Below are 13,262 nucleotides of genomic sequence, written 5' to 3'. Positions count from 1 at the left end.
TATAAGTTGGGCATATTTATTTTTTAACAAAGGCACACTGAACTAATTAATGCAAATTTGGAATCCTACTCTCATTAAAATACCTAATTCCTAAATTTATACATTATTCTTGTTCCCAAAAATTATTGATGTTATGTCTGGTTAACATTTTCTTTTAAAAAATTAACACAATTCTTTTTAATGGTCTCCAGTTACAAGAACGAAAATAGAAGGGTTTTGGAGAGGCAATAAAATACTTGTTCTAAGTATTTTTTTAAAGGCTATATAGCCAGAGGGCTCCGAATTCAAATTAAGTTGTACCATTTACTAGCTGTGGTTTGGGAAAATTGACCTAAGCCTCTGTTTCATCATCCATAAAAATGGGAATAAAAATGATAGGACCTATGCAATAGATTTGAGGAAAAGATTTACTAAAAGAATCTACCAAAAGTCCTATGCATGACACCTGGTATGTAATTAAGTGCATCACATAATGGTGTTAGCTATTATCACTGTTTTTTCATTATCTTTCTAATTTCGAATATATCTCTAACAAAAAAGTACAACTTTCAAACACTTGCTGTTATGACCTGCACATTTAATAATCTATGGCTTCTCTTTTAATGTTAATTTCTAAAGAAGCAGCAGTAAACCATTCTGAAAATAGCATCTCCCTTAGCAATACTTAACCCCGAGTCAACAATTTTTTAATTATAAATATTCATTGACTAAATTATTAAAAAAGAAAATAGAGGAGATAAGACAATGGCCTAACTACAGATTCAGATTCCAGTTAAGCTCCCCCACCCCACCCCCGCCCCCAAGGCGGGGCGGGCTGAATTCTTTGCTAGGCACCCAGTGAACTCTTCTAGCGAACCGCCCCAGTGTAAAAGGGGGGAGCTCCCAGCTCTCGCTAGCGCGCGTCTGTCCCCGGGCGGTGCCAGGTGAACCCCGGCGGAGCTGAGAGGCCGAGCTGGGACTCGCTGCACCCGGCACGCGGCGCTAGAGGCGGCTGCAGGTTAAGCTTCACCCTCGGCGCCCCCGTGGCTTCTCTCTGGTGTGCGCCCGCGGCAGCCAGGCGAGGGGAAGCGCTTGGCCTGATTTGTTCAACTTCGGGGGCATTGGCCGCGCTCTGGCTGCCCTCTCGGGTCTCCCCCCCCGCGCCCCTGCCCCGTCTCGCTTCCCAGGGCTCCGGAAGGGAAGGAGGCGTGTCCGGAGCAGGCGGGAGGGACCGGTATAAAAGTGTTGGCGGCGCGCCGGCCCAGGCTTCACTTGCCGCCTTGTGCCGGGACGAGGAGCGCCGCGGGCAGCACGGGCCGTGGAGAGGGCGCTGCGCTCGGGCTACCCAATGCGTGGACTAGCTGCAGCCGCTGCTCGTGCAATATGCTGGAGCTCCAGAACATCTAAACGGAGTCGCCACACCGCTGCCTGGGCTGGATCACCGCGCTGCCTTTCCTTATGAAGAAGACACAAGTGAGTAGGGCGCGCCGGGAGCTTGCCGCCTCTCCTAGAAAATCGCGCCCGGAGCCTGGGAGAGGCCGGCTGGTCTCGGCACCGGCTGCCGGGGCGTGTGGGGCTGTGCCCGCGGGACGAGCCAAGAGGTTGAGAGGGAGGCGGGCGTGGCGTGCGAGTCGGAGCCGCCCTGGCCGGTGAGCCAGAGAGAAGGAGTGGGAGCGATGAGAGGGAGCTGGTGTCAAGTTTGGAGCCGCTGCCGTTAAGTTTGGAGCTGTCAGTCGGGAACCGCAGTTCCTGTAAAATGGAAGGATCTGCTCTTTGGCCGGAGAGTTAAGTTACCACGAGAAGGCATTTCTTTGCACGGGAGATATTTTCCCGTGCATTCCGGGAGATTACAAAACAGCTCCCAGCGCACCACGCTCGCTCACTCTCGAACCCAGGTTTTTGTGCAGCCCCGAGGTGGGCGCGGGGCTCGTGCGGACTCGGGTGCAGTCGCTCCTTAGCAGCGGCGCTCCGCAGGGCGGAGAACCTGCCCGGCCAGCCCGGGAAACTTGGCTCTGCGCCGTCTTTGCCAGGTTTGCGGCTGTGGGTGAGTTTCCAGGGAGCCATAGATGGGGGGTAATACCACCACATTGCACCCACCTTCTTCCAGTACAGAAGAGAAAAAAGTTTGTTGTGATTTTGTTTTGTTTTTTTAAATAGGCACCTCTAATGATAGTTATTGAGGTAATTTCCCAGGGCAGCTAAATTGTGCATTATACGTAAACACTGTGAGTAAAGCACCGCCCAGGGGTACAATTAGAATTTTTTTTTCCCCCTTGAAGCAGATATCTGGCTTACAGTTTGGAAAGGGCTGCCATGGTACTCCCACTCAGAGTTCCTTTCTCCATGGCAGTTCTTACCTCTTCCCACTTCTCCCCTTAGGAATTTATCTGTGTATCTGCCCCGAGTTGGGTAAAGCTGCCCTTTCACCCCCCAAGAGGATCTATCAGAGATTGCAATTCCGAGGGGCTGGAAGTGGTGGGGATAAAAGGAAATTGAGAATTTGTCCAAATCGTCTGTTTAGAATGAAGGTATCCATGTGCTGAAAATGCTTTACTGAATGAATTGGTTCCTATCCTATTTTAAATTGATGTGTGGGCCTGGGAAATGTACACATTCAGAAGGAAGTAGGAAGAATGGAGCCCAATGCACAGGTGGAAAGGGCAGGGGGAAGGGACGTTTCCTGGCAGAAAGGTTTGTGCAGTCTGGAGGGCAGCTGCCCAAGACTAAGGAGGGGAGCACATGTTCCTGGGGCAAGCAGGTTAGTTTATAGGCAAAGCATTGAACACCACACCCAGGATCACCACACTGTGCTGTTGAAATGTGAATGTTAGAGACTGGCACCAAAAGAAAAAGTTGTAATGTAATTATTTGACTTGTACAAGCTTTTTGCTTTGTGGAATAATAAGGGCAGGGGACCAATTCTTGTTACAGTAGCATCTCACCTGAATGGTAGTGGTGAGAGCCGGTGGAGAAACCGCTACCTTCTAGTTCAGGAAAAAAAAAAAAGCCTAAACCTTCTTATTTAAACAAGAACACAGGAGACAGATCAGGTTAATGTCCAACACTCCAAAGGGAGACGATGTACTACCATGTCACTTTGAGAGTCAGGAGGATTGATGATCCTTGCACCCTTGCTTTGCAAAACAAATGTGAGCTCTGTAATCTCCTTTCTCGCTTTGATTAAATGGCTGTGTAAATCGGATTACATGGAATAATTCCATTGAAAACTAGAAAGAGGTTGATCTAGCCTGAAACGCTGTGGCGTTAGTGACTCAGTGCTGCCGACCAGGGACATTTGAGACTAAGTATTTTAGAAATGTGACCTGCTCCAACCAAGTTAAAGTGCAAGCCCTTGGGGGATCTTGCTGATGTTAAAGGATTTGCAGGCAAAGGAGGGCAGTGCCCTTGTTGAATGAAGGCATTCATTGCCTGGGATCTAATGACCTTCAAGGTTTCCTTTAAGGATACTTCTAGCAATTCCACATTCTTGCCACTGCAAAGGAAGACACTTGGAAATAGTAGGAAATAAATAAAATCATGGAAATAGGGGAGGGGGATTAGATCCTCCTTCAAATTGTTAAATTTCCTAATCCAAAAGTTAGAAAGAAATTTTCTGTGCAATTTCTATGTGGATGGAGAATAGCATAAGGAAATTAGACATTAGTAAGTAAGGTCATTTGTTCTACTGCATCTAATGTTATCCTTGCCAGGGAGGAATGTCTATTAATGTTCAACAGTTTAAGTAATCATTTATGAATATGGCATCAATACCAGAGTTCTATCATAAGGCAATGATTCTGTACGTTTCCGTTACCCAAGATACAAAATGAGAATTTAATAATAGCAATATGAATAATAAGTTTTAACTTGAATTGTAATTTCTCCAAGAATCCCAGAGACACACAGGCATTCTGGCTTTTCACTCAAGCCAAGTAGGTGTGGAAATTCCATCAACAACCACTTGGGGTTTGATAAATGATTCTGTCATTTATTTAGCTTGGGTGATGGACTTTAGTATTTGGAAAAGAATTAAACGGGCAATAGTCCTTAGGAGCAATTGTAACAATAAATTGAGTCAGGAGCCTACAGAAATGAATGTGCTTTGCATCTTTCTGATTGTATTTTATTCATATTGTGTGGTTTTACAGTTTCTGAAGAGAATTGTGGCACTGGTTTAGAGAGAACATCTATTTCAGTATGTAGTTGTTTTTTTCAATGTAATGCTCTGATATACTGGTATATTAAATAACAATTGTGCAGCATATTTGGCAAGACCAATTAGAAAAGAGCTGTCAGTTTAATGGGCCTCACGCCATGTTTATCAATGTTGTACTTATATTTTAGTTTTGAGATGGTTTGTGAGAGTTTTCATGACTGCTGTCAGTTTTAGAAATACTAAAACAGGAAAAATTCATCTTGCAAACAGTGTAGAAAGGCCATTTTAGGCACACATTAATTCTCAGAAGAGAAACAAATAGAATGCTTGTTAGTTTATGTTATTCCAAAGAAAATTGGAATATGTCTTTTTTTGTCTTCATGAAATTTGTCATCTATGTGATGATGCAAGTTTTTAGAAAAAAATTAACATTTATGAAAAGAGCATTTTTAAATTTTGTCCTTAAAGTCACTCAATTTGGAATGCATGCTTTGAATAATTCTAATTTATATACTTTTAATTGATACATTCTGCCAAGACTTTAAAAGTGCTAAGTCAGTTACATTTAATAGAAAACAAGGAAAGTAACCATATGGAAATCTGAGGGCCTGAGCCAAACCAGTTAAAATTGCTAAATTTTATTTATGTCTAACTACCAATTTGAAGATAGCAATTGTGTCACATTTTTTTCTTTAATTATAAATGACTGAAATTCTTCCATCACTATAAATAACATAAAAAAAAAAAAATTCCTGCCTAAATAGCTAGTCAGAATATTGGAGGAAAGTTTCTTGCATGGTCCATTGAACCCCATTGCATGTGCCTTCCCCATCCGTGTCTAGGGAGTACCTAAGCTATAATGGAAAGATCCTAGGCTCTTGCTTTTGAAGACTTAAATTCTGATTTCTGTTTTACCACTGGTAAAACAAATGACCCTCAGGCAAATGGTTAAACTTCTTAGGATTTACAGTTTATAATCTGTATGATGATTATCAAGTAGTTATAAAGATTCTTCTCATGTGATGATTGTAAAGAATTAAACAAAATTTTATATAGGTCTTTATCCCAGCACAGTGGCTTACTGTAGTTACAATCAGAATTTATTGCCCCTGAGAAGAGAATCGCCTTGCCGGCAACTTAATAAGCCAGTGAAAAACTGGCTATTGCGTCTAAATGATGCTTAACCAGCAAAGCAGAGAGACCAAGTTTTTATAAAATCTGGACCTATGGATTCAGTGCCTCCCATTATAGGTTGTTATCTGTTTACAGACTGTGATTAACACACATCAAACTAGGATTGTGTGAAAACAAAGGCACTATGTGGCATGAGCGATGTTTAACCTTTCAAGTTTTTCTTTAAAGGTAAAACTAAATAAGAGCATTAGAATTGAAAATAAAAGTAGAAACTGGAAATATTGTTACCATATCTGATTCAGTTCCATACTTCCAGACTCTTGCTTTCTAAGTTGCCTCCGTATGATTCTGAGAGTTTATTGTAGACTAAAGATACTTGCTTTCCTGAGGGAGGCCACGCATTCATTTCTGCAGGGTGTCCTTAACCTGGCAACATGCAGTAACTTTTTTTTTTTCATTATGCAAGTTTGTAAGATTTTTTTTTTGCCTTTCTCGATTACCTTAATGCTCCCCTTTGTAAATTAGGGTGTAAAGCATTTGGATATAAATCTGAGGACTGATCTTTTGTTTTCCAGTACATGAATCATGAGCAGCTGCAAGAGACTCTTGGTGTTAGTCACCTGTGTAATCAGAACAGTTTATAAAACAAATTGAGGGAACACCAGGATGCTTTTATAATCTATGCTGTTTTCAGAGTTATTTTGTATAGACTTCATTTCATAGAAACCATTGACTATAGCCTTACCAATTTATAGATGCAGCAAGATGTTTTTGCCTTTTCACTTAAGTATGTGTATACTAAAAACTGTTTACAAAGGTTAAGAGTTTGAGAAAATTGTCATTATTTCATCTCTACCTATTTCCTTCCGTCCAGAAAAAAGGAGATGGGTGGGGGTGGGTGATTTTCTTATAATTAGGCCTCATGGTTCTTTTTTTAAAATCACAATGTATGTCATCTAAAGAAAGACTGTTCTTTATGTAGCTCTCTTTCTCTTTTGGCTACATTTTACTATTTTTCTAGGTTGCCACATTGACTTGGATATTAGGGGATGGAGTTCTTTTACTAGCCCAGATACTAAGTTGTATGACTTGGGAAGGCCTTTTAATCTCTTCCAACTTGGATTTCCTCAACTGTAATGTGAGAAGGTAGGAGTAGGTGATTTCTAAGCACCTTCCAGTTCTAAAATTTTCGATTTCTAAGATACTAGTAAAAGAGGTTTGAACCACATGGCATTTAAGCTTCCTTTGATTTGGAGATTTATGTAGCCATTGCTTTGGTTTGGTGTGAATGCAAATTATAACCATTGTTTTATAATTATGAACCGGTCAATGGGGAGAAATGAAAGAGATTTAAGTTATAGGACGTTGTACTTTTAGCCATTTCACCTACTACTTGATAATTCTCTATAATAAGAATGATATTTATACTTCCTATTTTAGCAATATCCATAGTTGAAGAGGATCTTTCTCTCTTCTTACCTTTAAATTCTCTAGGGGAAGAAGAATCCTAAGGCAAGGTCAGACAGCCAGAGGAGGTACGCTTACAAAAGGTAATGAATGCCTCCCAGTATTTGCTTCTCTTTGCTGCCCCTGCAGTCTCCAGCATCTATGTGCAGGGAGTGGAAAATGGAGAGAATCTGGTCATGCAGGAGAAGTTTTAGTGGGCAGAATCAGAGGAATGGGTCCTATTCAGTGCAGATCTGGCTCCAGTCTTGCCCAAGTCTTGGGCAAGTCTTGGGCAAGTCATGGGCAAGTCACAGGCAAGTCTCTGAGTGGTAGTAGTATTACTGTGAATCGCACCCTAGAGTTAATCCTGAGAAGATAGTGAAGAGGAGGCGTCTGTAACTGGATGCACAGAAGCTGAAAAAAGAGGGAGTAGCCCTTTTGCTTGAGGGAAAAGACAGTTTCCGTGGATGACCCTTGGCCGAGTCTTTCCTTGCCCTGGCTTTTTGCAGATCTACTACAGTCTTTGGAACACCTCTCGCCTGCCCGCCTGCCTTCTTTCCTTAGCTTCTCTCTAAAACTGACATTAGCTGAGGTTTGGGGCAAACCTAGTAGCCAGCAAGAGGTTTTCCTTAGCAGTCAGGAGCCATGACAGTCCTTTTCTTGTTGTTGACATGAGAATATTAGAAGATCAGTTGGACCTCTCCTCCAGACAACGGACCATGGATTCCTCAGAAAATATGGTCATGACAATGACAGTAGGCTCTTCTACTCTAAATGCCTGCAGAGTCAAGTGAGCTCTACCTACTAAAACAGACAAAACAAAAGGCAGAGATCCAGAGAGTTAAACATATAGCAGTAGCTATATACCAGCAACCTGGATGCAGTAATTCAGCACTTGACTTTGTAGGTGTAGCTATTGCTTTGGGGCTTTGAGTGCTGAGGATTAGAATGCGGTCTTGATGGGGGCAGTTAGGGTTCCTTTTCTTTGTTCCTGGTGCCCAGACCGGCAGCTCAAAAATCCAGCAGTCGCCTTGCAAAGAATGCCTTGCTCCTGTGGAAAAGGGCAAGAACAAGAGCAAACCCACTGCCAGTGCTCACTTGAAAAAGCAAGCCTTGGTCTCTTTCACCTTTACAGAAAGGGCGGTCCCCACTGCATAATGTGCCTCCCCCTGCAGACTTGGGAGGCAAGAGCACAGCCCAGAGGGGGCCCTTGTGTTTGTCTTGTATACACACACTCTGTCGCCCTTTCCGGAGCAAAAGTTCATCTTCTGAACAAAAGCCCCGTAGGTGCTGAGAATTTTTCCCTCTTTTTTTTTTTTTTTTTTTTACCTTGACATAAAATCTCTGAAGCCAATGACCTTTCCATTTTAAGTGCCTTGACTAAACTCCAGGACGGAGACTCCTCTCATAATTGGCTTGTTTCTCCTCATGTAAGCGTTTGAACGGTATAGTAACCAGCTCACCTATAGAAATGACAATTTAATAGTGGCTGTCTATCGTAAGGGTCCCTCTTGTGCAGTTTTCCACTGCTTCTTGGGGTCCCTTTCTCAATGCCCTCCTAAGCAACTGCCTTGTGAAAACACACAGATTCCTTGATTTCCAAGAAGAGTGTTGAAGAGAAAGTGGGTTGTGTTATAAAGGCCTTGCGCCCCTCCTGGGATGTGTTGTCCATGTGGATGGCTATCAAAATTTATATTCACTGCAGACCTTCAGATGAGAGCAGAGGGAGGAAGGGTGGCAAGGTTTCATATGAAATGGTTTCTAATGTGATCTCGAAAACCCAAGGATTACAAAACAAGCCTTGGCAGTCACACATCATTATTTAGGGTTCTGTGTCAACCTACATTTTAATGCTTCTGAAATAGTCAACACATTAGGGATTTACGTTTTTGATGATCAACTAAAGCTTCCTGTGATTGCTTTAGTTTGGATCTTCTGGTGATTTTAGAAAACTGCTCTATTTATTTGGCCCTGCCCAGACATCTCTGATGTGTTGTTCCATTAAGTAGAGGACGGACCAACACGTTATTTGACTGCTTGTTAGAAAGATAAATTATCATAGTAGAGGAGGGTGGCTGGTGCTTTCTGCCTCCAGGTGGTCTAAAATGGGCACTTAACTGCAGGAATAAAAAGGGAGCTTGAAAACATTCGCAAAAAATGAAAAGCAGGTTATTAGCATGTTTTTAATATTAGATGAAATAAATTCTATGTAGAAAAGCCACAGGGCCACAAAACAGGGTTTCTATAATTCTTGTTTTGGCAATAATTGTAACAGGTTTTTTTTTTTTTTTTAAGTTTTAAAATTTTTCATTTTTTTAACCCCTGCCCAGGAAAATATTTTTAAGATTTTAGTACATTTGTTTATAATGTTCCATGACCATAGTACTATGTCTTAACAATATTTAGAAAATAGTAGACATCCCCCCACTATTTGAAACTTGGATCTTTTTTACTCCTAAACATTTCAATACACTTTTAAATCCCAAACTGATTTGACCATTATTTGTACTTCTGTACAAATGTCACACACAAATGATTCAGCCTGAAGAAAGGAAATTTACTGTAGTTCTGTGTCAAGTGTTTGACATTTAAATGTGTGGCTGTTTTAAATAGTTTCCGTCACTGTTTTATAAAATCAAATCACCCTCATACTAAGTTCATGCCAAATGGCACTTAGTAGAAAACTGTTCCAAGATCAATTAATTCATAGAACTTTTCTTCTGGGAGGTAGGTACTATTTTTTCAAATCCCATTTCACAGATGAGGAAACTGAGATAAGGTCTTTCTTCTGCCAACTCCAAGTGGTTATTGCCAAGACTAACACCCAAAGAGATTCAGCTGGCCCAACCACAGTGAATCCATGAGGCTTATTCAGTACCCCAAAGATATACATTCTGTTTATAGAAACATTGAATCAAAAAAGAAAAGCAGTTCAGATATTAAAACAGCTGCCAATGATATTAATTTGGACAACAGGGGCGCCCGGGTGGCTCGGTCATTAAGCGTCTGCCTTCGGCTCAGGTCATGATCCCAGGGTCCTGGGATCGAGCCCCGCATCGGGCTCCCTGCTCAGCGGAAGCCTGCTTCTCCCTCTCCCACTTCCCCTGCTTGTGTTCCTGCTCTCACTATCTGTCAAATAAATAAATAAAATCTTTAAAAAAAAAATTTGGACAACAAAAATTTCATGATTCTAGTTGCCTAGCAGAGTGGCTTATATATAGTAGATGCTTAGTAAATACATATTGAATGTTGTGGAATGAGTAGATACCTGATTCAGGTTGTTCAGTGCTGATATATTTTTAAGAAGCTTTTTTTTTTTTTTAACAGAAGGCAAATTTTAATTACCATACTGAGTCTATTATACAAACATGTGTTTGGTTGATGATTGGAAGGGCTAGTTGGTTCACCATTTGCAGCATTAATTTTCAGTGAATATGCAATATCATTTACTAACCAAAACAGGAGACCATGCAAGAAAATAGAAAACATTGGATTGAGTTCTACATCAAATATATTCTTGGTTCTGCCACTTATTATCTGTATGACTTGTAGTAAGTGTTTTTCTCTGAACTTTACTTTCCTGATCTTTAAAATGGGTGCAGAAATAACTACCTATCATAGTATTGATGTGATGATTAAGTAAGATAGTGTCTAACAGTACAATGACTTGCACTTAGTAAATAATCATTTCATTCTCTGCTAGATTAGTGAATCATGGAGCATTACCGCAAATCCACATGCTATAGGGAATAAATTCATTATTAGTAATACCTGGCTTTGGCTATAAGACTTGCATTCTGAATAAATGAATTAAAATAATCCTTAGAGATTAATGCCTTAACTGCCTTATTTATATATTATCTACTTTATTTATTTAACACTCATAAGCACTCTTAGTAAATTCAACAAAATTTTCCCCCAATTTGATCTCCTTTACCTTTCTTCCCTTTCTGAGAAAGGAAACAGTTGTACAAAATAGGCCAAAAGACAAGTTGCTTAACAAGAGAAAGAATAGCTTATTGAATAAGGAAATGATATGACTAGTTAATAAGTTAGTATCTGGCTGCTCACCATGGATGAGGCACCATGCCACAGACGGCACAGGTATCTCATTTGATTCTAGTAAAAAGAAAAAAAAAGAAAGAAAATGTTAAGAAGGAGATATTGATTTTTTTAAACAAATACAGAAACTAAAGTTCAGAGATATTAAGAAAATTTGCCCAAGATTAAAAGGAAAAAAAATGCAAGTAAGTGGAAGAGCTTGGTTTACAAACCAAGCCTGTCTAATTCTAAAGACTAGATTACTCCTAACCACTGCAATAGAATGCACCCATATTTAAGTGTAAATGTACGTATCCATGCGATCTGAAAGACCTGAGCTTGTGTGTGTGTAGATGATGTCTTTTAATCTTATATGGGCAAGACTGAGAACAGGCAAAGTTGAGTGTCTGCATGAGGGACCAGTGCTTCTGACCACCACCTCCTCAGCACTACCCAGGAGCGTAAATGGTTGTGATGAGCAACAAGACTCCCACAAGTCAGGGAGCCTGGGCTTGGTCACCAGCCTCTTCCACCCCTGTGTCCTTAGCCATCAAATGCAGGCCTCATCTGTTGTGAGGGAGGCCCCCCCTTAGAAACTTTAAAAATGCCTTTTACTTTATGGAATTAAGAATTACTGCCAAATCCTTCGTGTCTTTCAAAGAAAATGATACTGTTTTTGGCAGAGGGCAGATTTTAAAATATTTTAAAATTGTGTTTCAAAAAATTTCTTGGGGGGAAAAAAGTGATGCATCAGGGATTACTTTAATCAGTTTGCTCTGACCCTCTTTCATGCTATTTTTGAAGACAATTTTAAGTGGCTGTGATCATATTAGAAAACTATTTAATAATAATGTCCTTATGCTTATGTCTGGCTTTTAAAACCATCAGCCATCTAAGTTGTGACCTTTGCTTTGTAATTCCTTGTCAGTTCAGTCCAAGTGCATGAACAGTAAAAATCATTTTCTACCCTGATGTTTTGATTGTTTAAACAAATGACTGTCTGAGTACCCTTATGAGCGGTATCACTATGTAACTTAGTAATACTCTATTGGAAATGAAAGTGTTAGCTAGAAGGAATCATTTGAGAGCAGGTGAAGGAGACAACAGAACAGAGGTGTGATGGACCAAACAGACACCAGTTAGATGGCCTGCTTTGGTTGGCTAAGCACGTAATCCTGAGCCTCAGTTTCCCCAACTGCTGAACAGGCAGACCAATAGTACCTTTCTCAAAGGTGGTTATGAAGATTAAATGAAATAATCCACAAAAATCCCTTAGTCCAGTGCCTGGCACATTGGAAATACTAAATCAAACATTTGCTATTATAATGAGCATTAAACAAATGGTAAGTTTATCAATATCAATGACTTCTCTTAATTGCAAAGTCTCCACTGTCAGCATGAAAGGGAAAGTTGAAGCCGTTCATCCAGATAAGTCAGGCTTCAGATTCACTTTAGTCCTGAATAATTTGATTGTTTTCATTCCCTACTTTAACAAAAATGGAAAAAGAGCTAAATGTGCATAATTATAATTGCAAGATAGTTTACCTAAGAGCAAAGTTACTTCTTTCTATCATGTGCCCAAGGTCACAGAGCTAATACGAGGTAGAGCTGCTTTATGAACCAGGCGGTCTGGAACCAGAGTCTGCATTCCTAAACTCTGTGCTACACCTGGAACTGGAGGGACAGAACATGAGTCCTTTCCATGAATTGGTGAGTGATTTCCTATTTTCCCTATCTGGGAGGAGAAGTCATTTTCAGCATCAGCAGAAATACAGCCACTTGTCAAGGGAAAGTGAAAAGAGTTTTTGTGTCAGAGCTCCTAAAGCTTTCCCTCTGGCTTTTGATTCTAGCTTGCTGAGGGATCTTAGGTAAATTATTCAACTTTGCTTTACCTTTTCTTACCCAGACTTTTCTCTTCCATAAAATAATAATTCTTAGCAGCTTTCCTTCCTGCCTCTCTCGTCTCTTTTCCTCCCTCCAACCCCATCCTTTCCTTGTTTTCCCCCTTCCTTACTTTTTTAACTTAGAAATAGTATGTTGTGTACCTGCTTTGTGATTGTCACTCGCAGAATTACACTATTATAAATAATTTTCAGGCTTAACACATTTTCCTACTATATTGTTAAGCACAAAATTATATGTTTGTGCAAAAGTGCTTGACTCATTGGCCTCAAAGATACTTGAAAGAGCACAGACTTTGGGGTTAGAAGAAGGCCCAAGTCCTAGCTCTGTTATTCACCAAGATTGTGTGCATGTTATTAACATTCTTTCTTTAGGTCTTGATGTTCTCATATGTATAATGGAGTATTATGGGTAATAGTATGCAGTTGGAAGAATACAAAGATTAAATGAGATAATATATGGAAGTTCGCTGACCCAGAACTGATGTTTGATAGGTGGTATCCGTAATCTTTTGGGCTGTATTTTACCAGCAAAAGATTAGTATACATCAGACTATGTACTGTTTTGGTTTGTTCCATTTGTGTGGTGGCTATAATAATTTAAA

At 40.4% G+C, this 13,262-nt stretch overlaps 1 protein-coding gene across 6 annotated transcripts in view; it reads left to right on the top strand.

Moving 5' to 3' along the window:
* Positions 1 to 853: 853 nt before the first annotated feature.
* KITLG (KIT ligand) overlaps positions 854 to 13,262 on the top strand; it is an 82,070-nt gene continuing 69,661 nt past the window's right edge. The window contains exons 1-3 of one of the 6 annotated variants that reach the window (XM_032416238.1): positions 854 to 1,452; positions 6,764 to 6,819; positions 12,340 to 12,466. Coding sequence is in view for 2 of the 6 variants with exons in the window: in XM_032416241.1 (XP_032272132.1) it covers positions 12,446 to 12,466 (21 nt within the window). In the remaining 4 variants the exon portion in view is untranslated. Of the gene's footprint in view, positions 1,453 to 2,032; positions 6,416 to 6,763; positions 6,820 to 9,875; positions 12,467 to 13,262 lie in introns of those variants that run through there. The other 5 variants (XM_032416240.1, XM_032416239.1, XM_032416242.1 and 2 more) reach the window with 5 other exon arrangements.

Source organism: Phoca vitulina, unplaced genomic scaffold (genome assembly GCF_004348235.1).
Source record: "Phoca vitulina isolate PV1807 unplaced genomic scaffold, GSC_HSeal_1.0 scaffold19, whole genome shotgun sequence".
NCBI classification, from domain to species: domain Eukaryota; kingdom Metazoa; phylum Chordata; class Mammalia; order Carnivora; family Phocidae; genus Phoca; species Phoca vitulina.
Note: the sequence above shows the minus strand (reverse complement) of the source record. Positions and strands in the feature narration are given on the sequence as shown.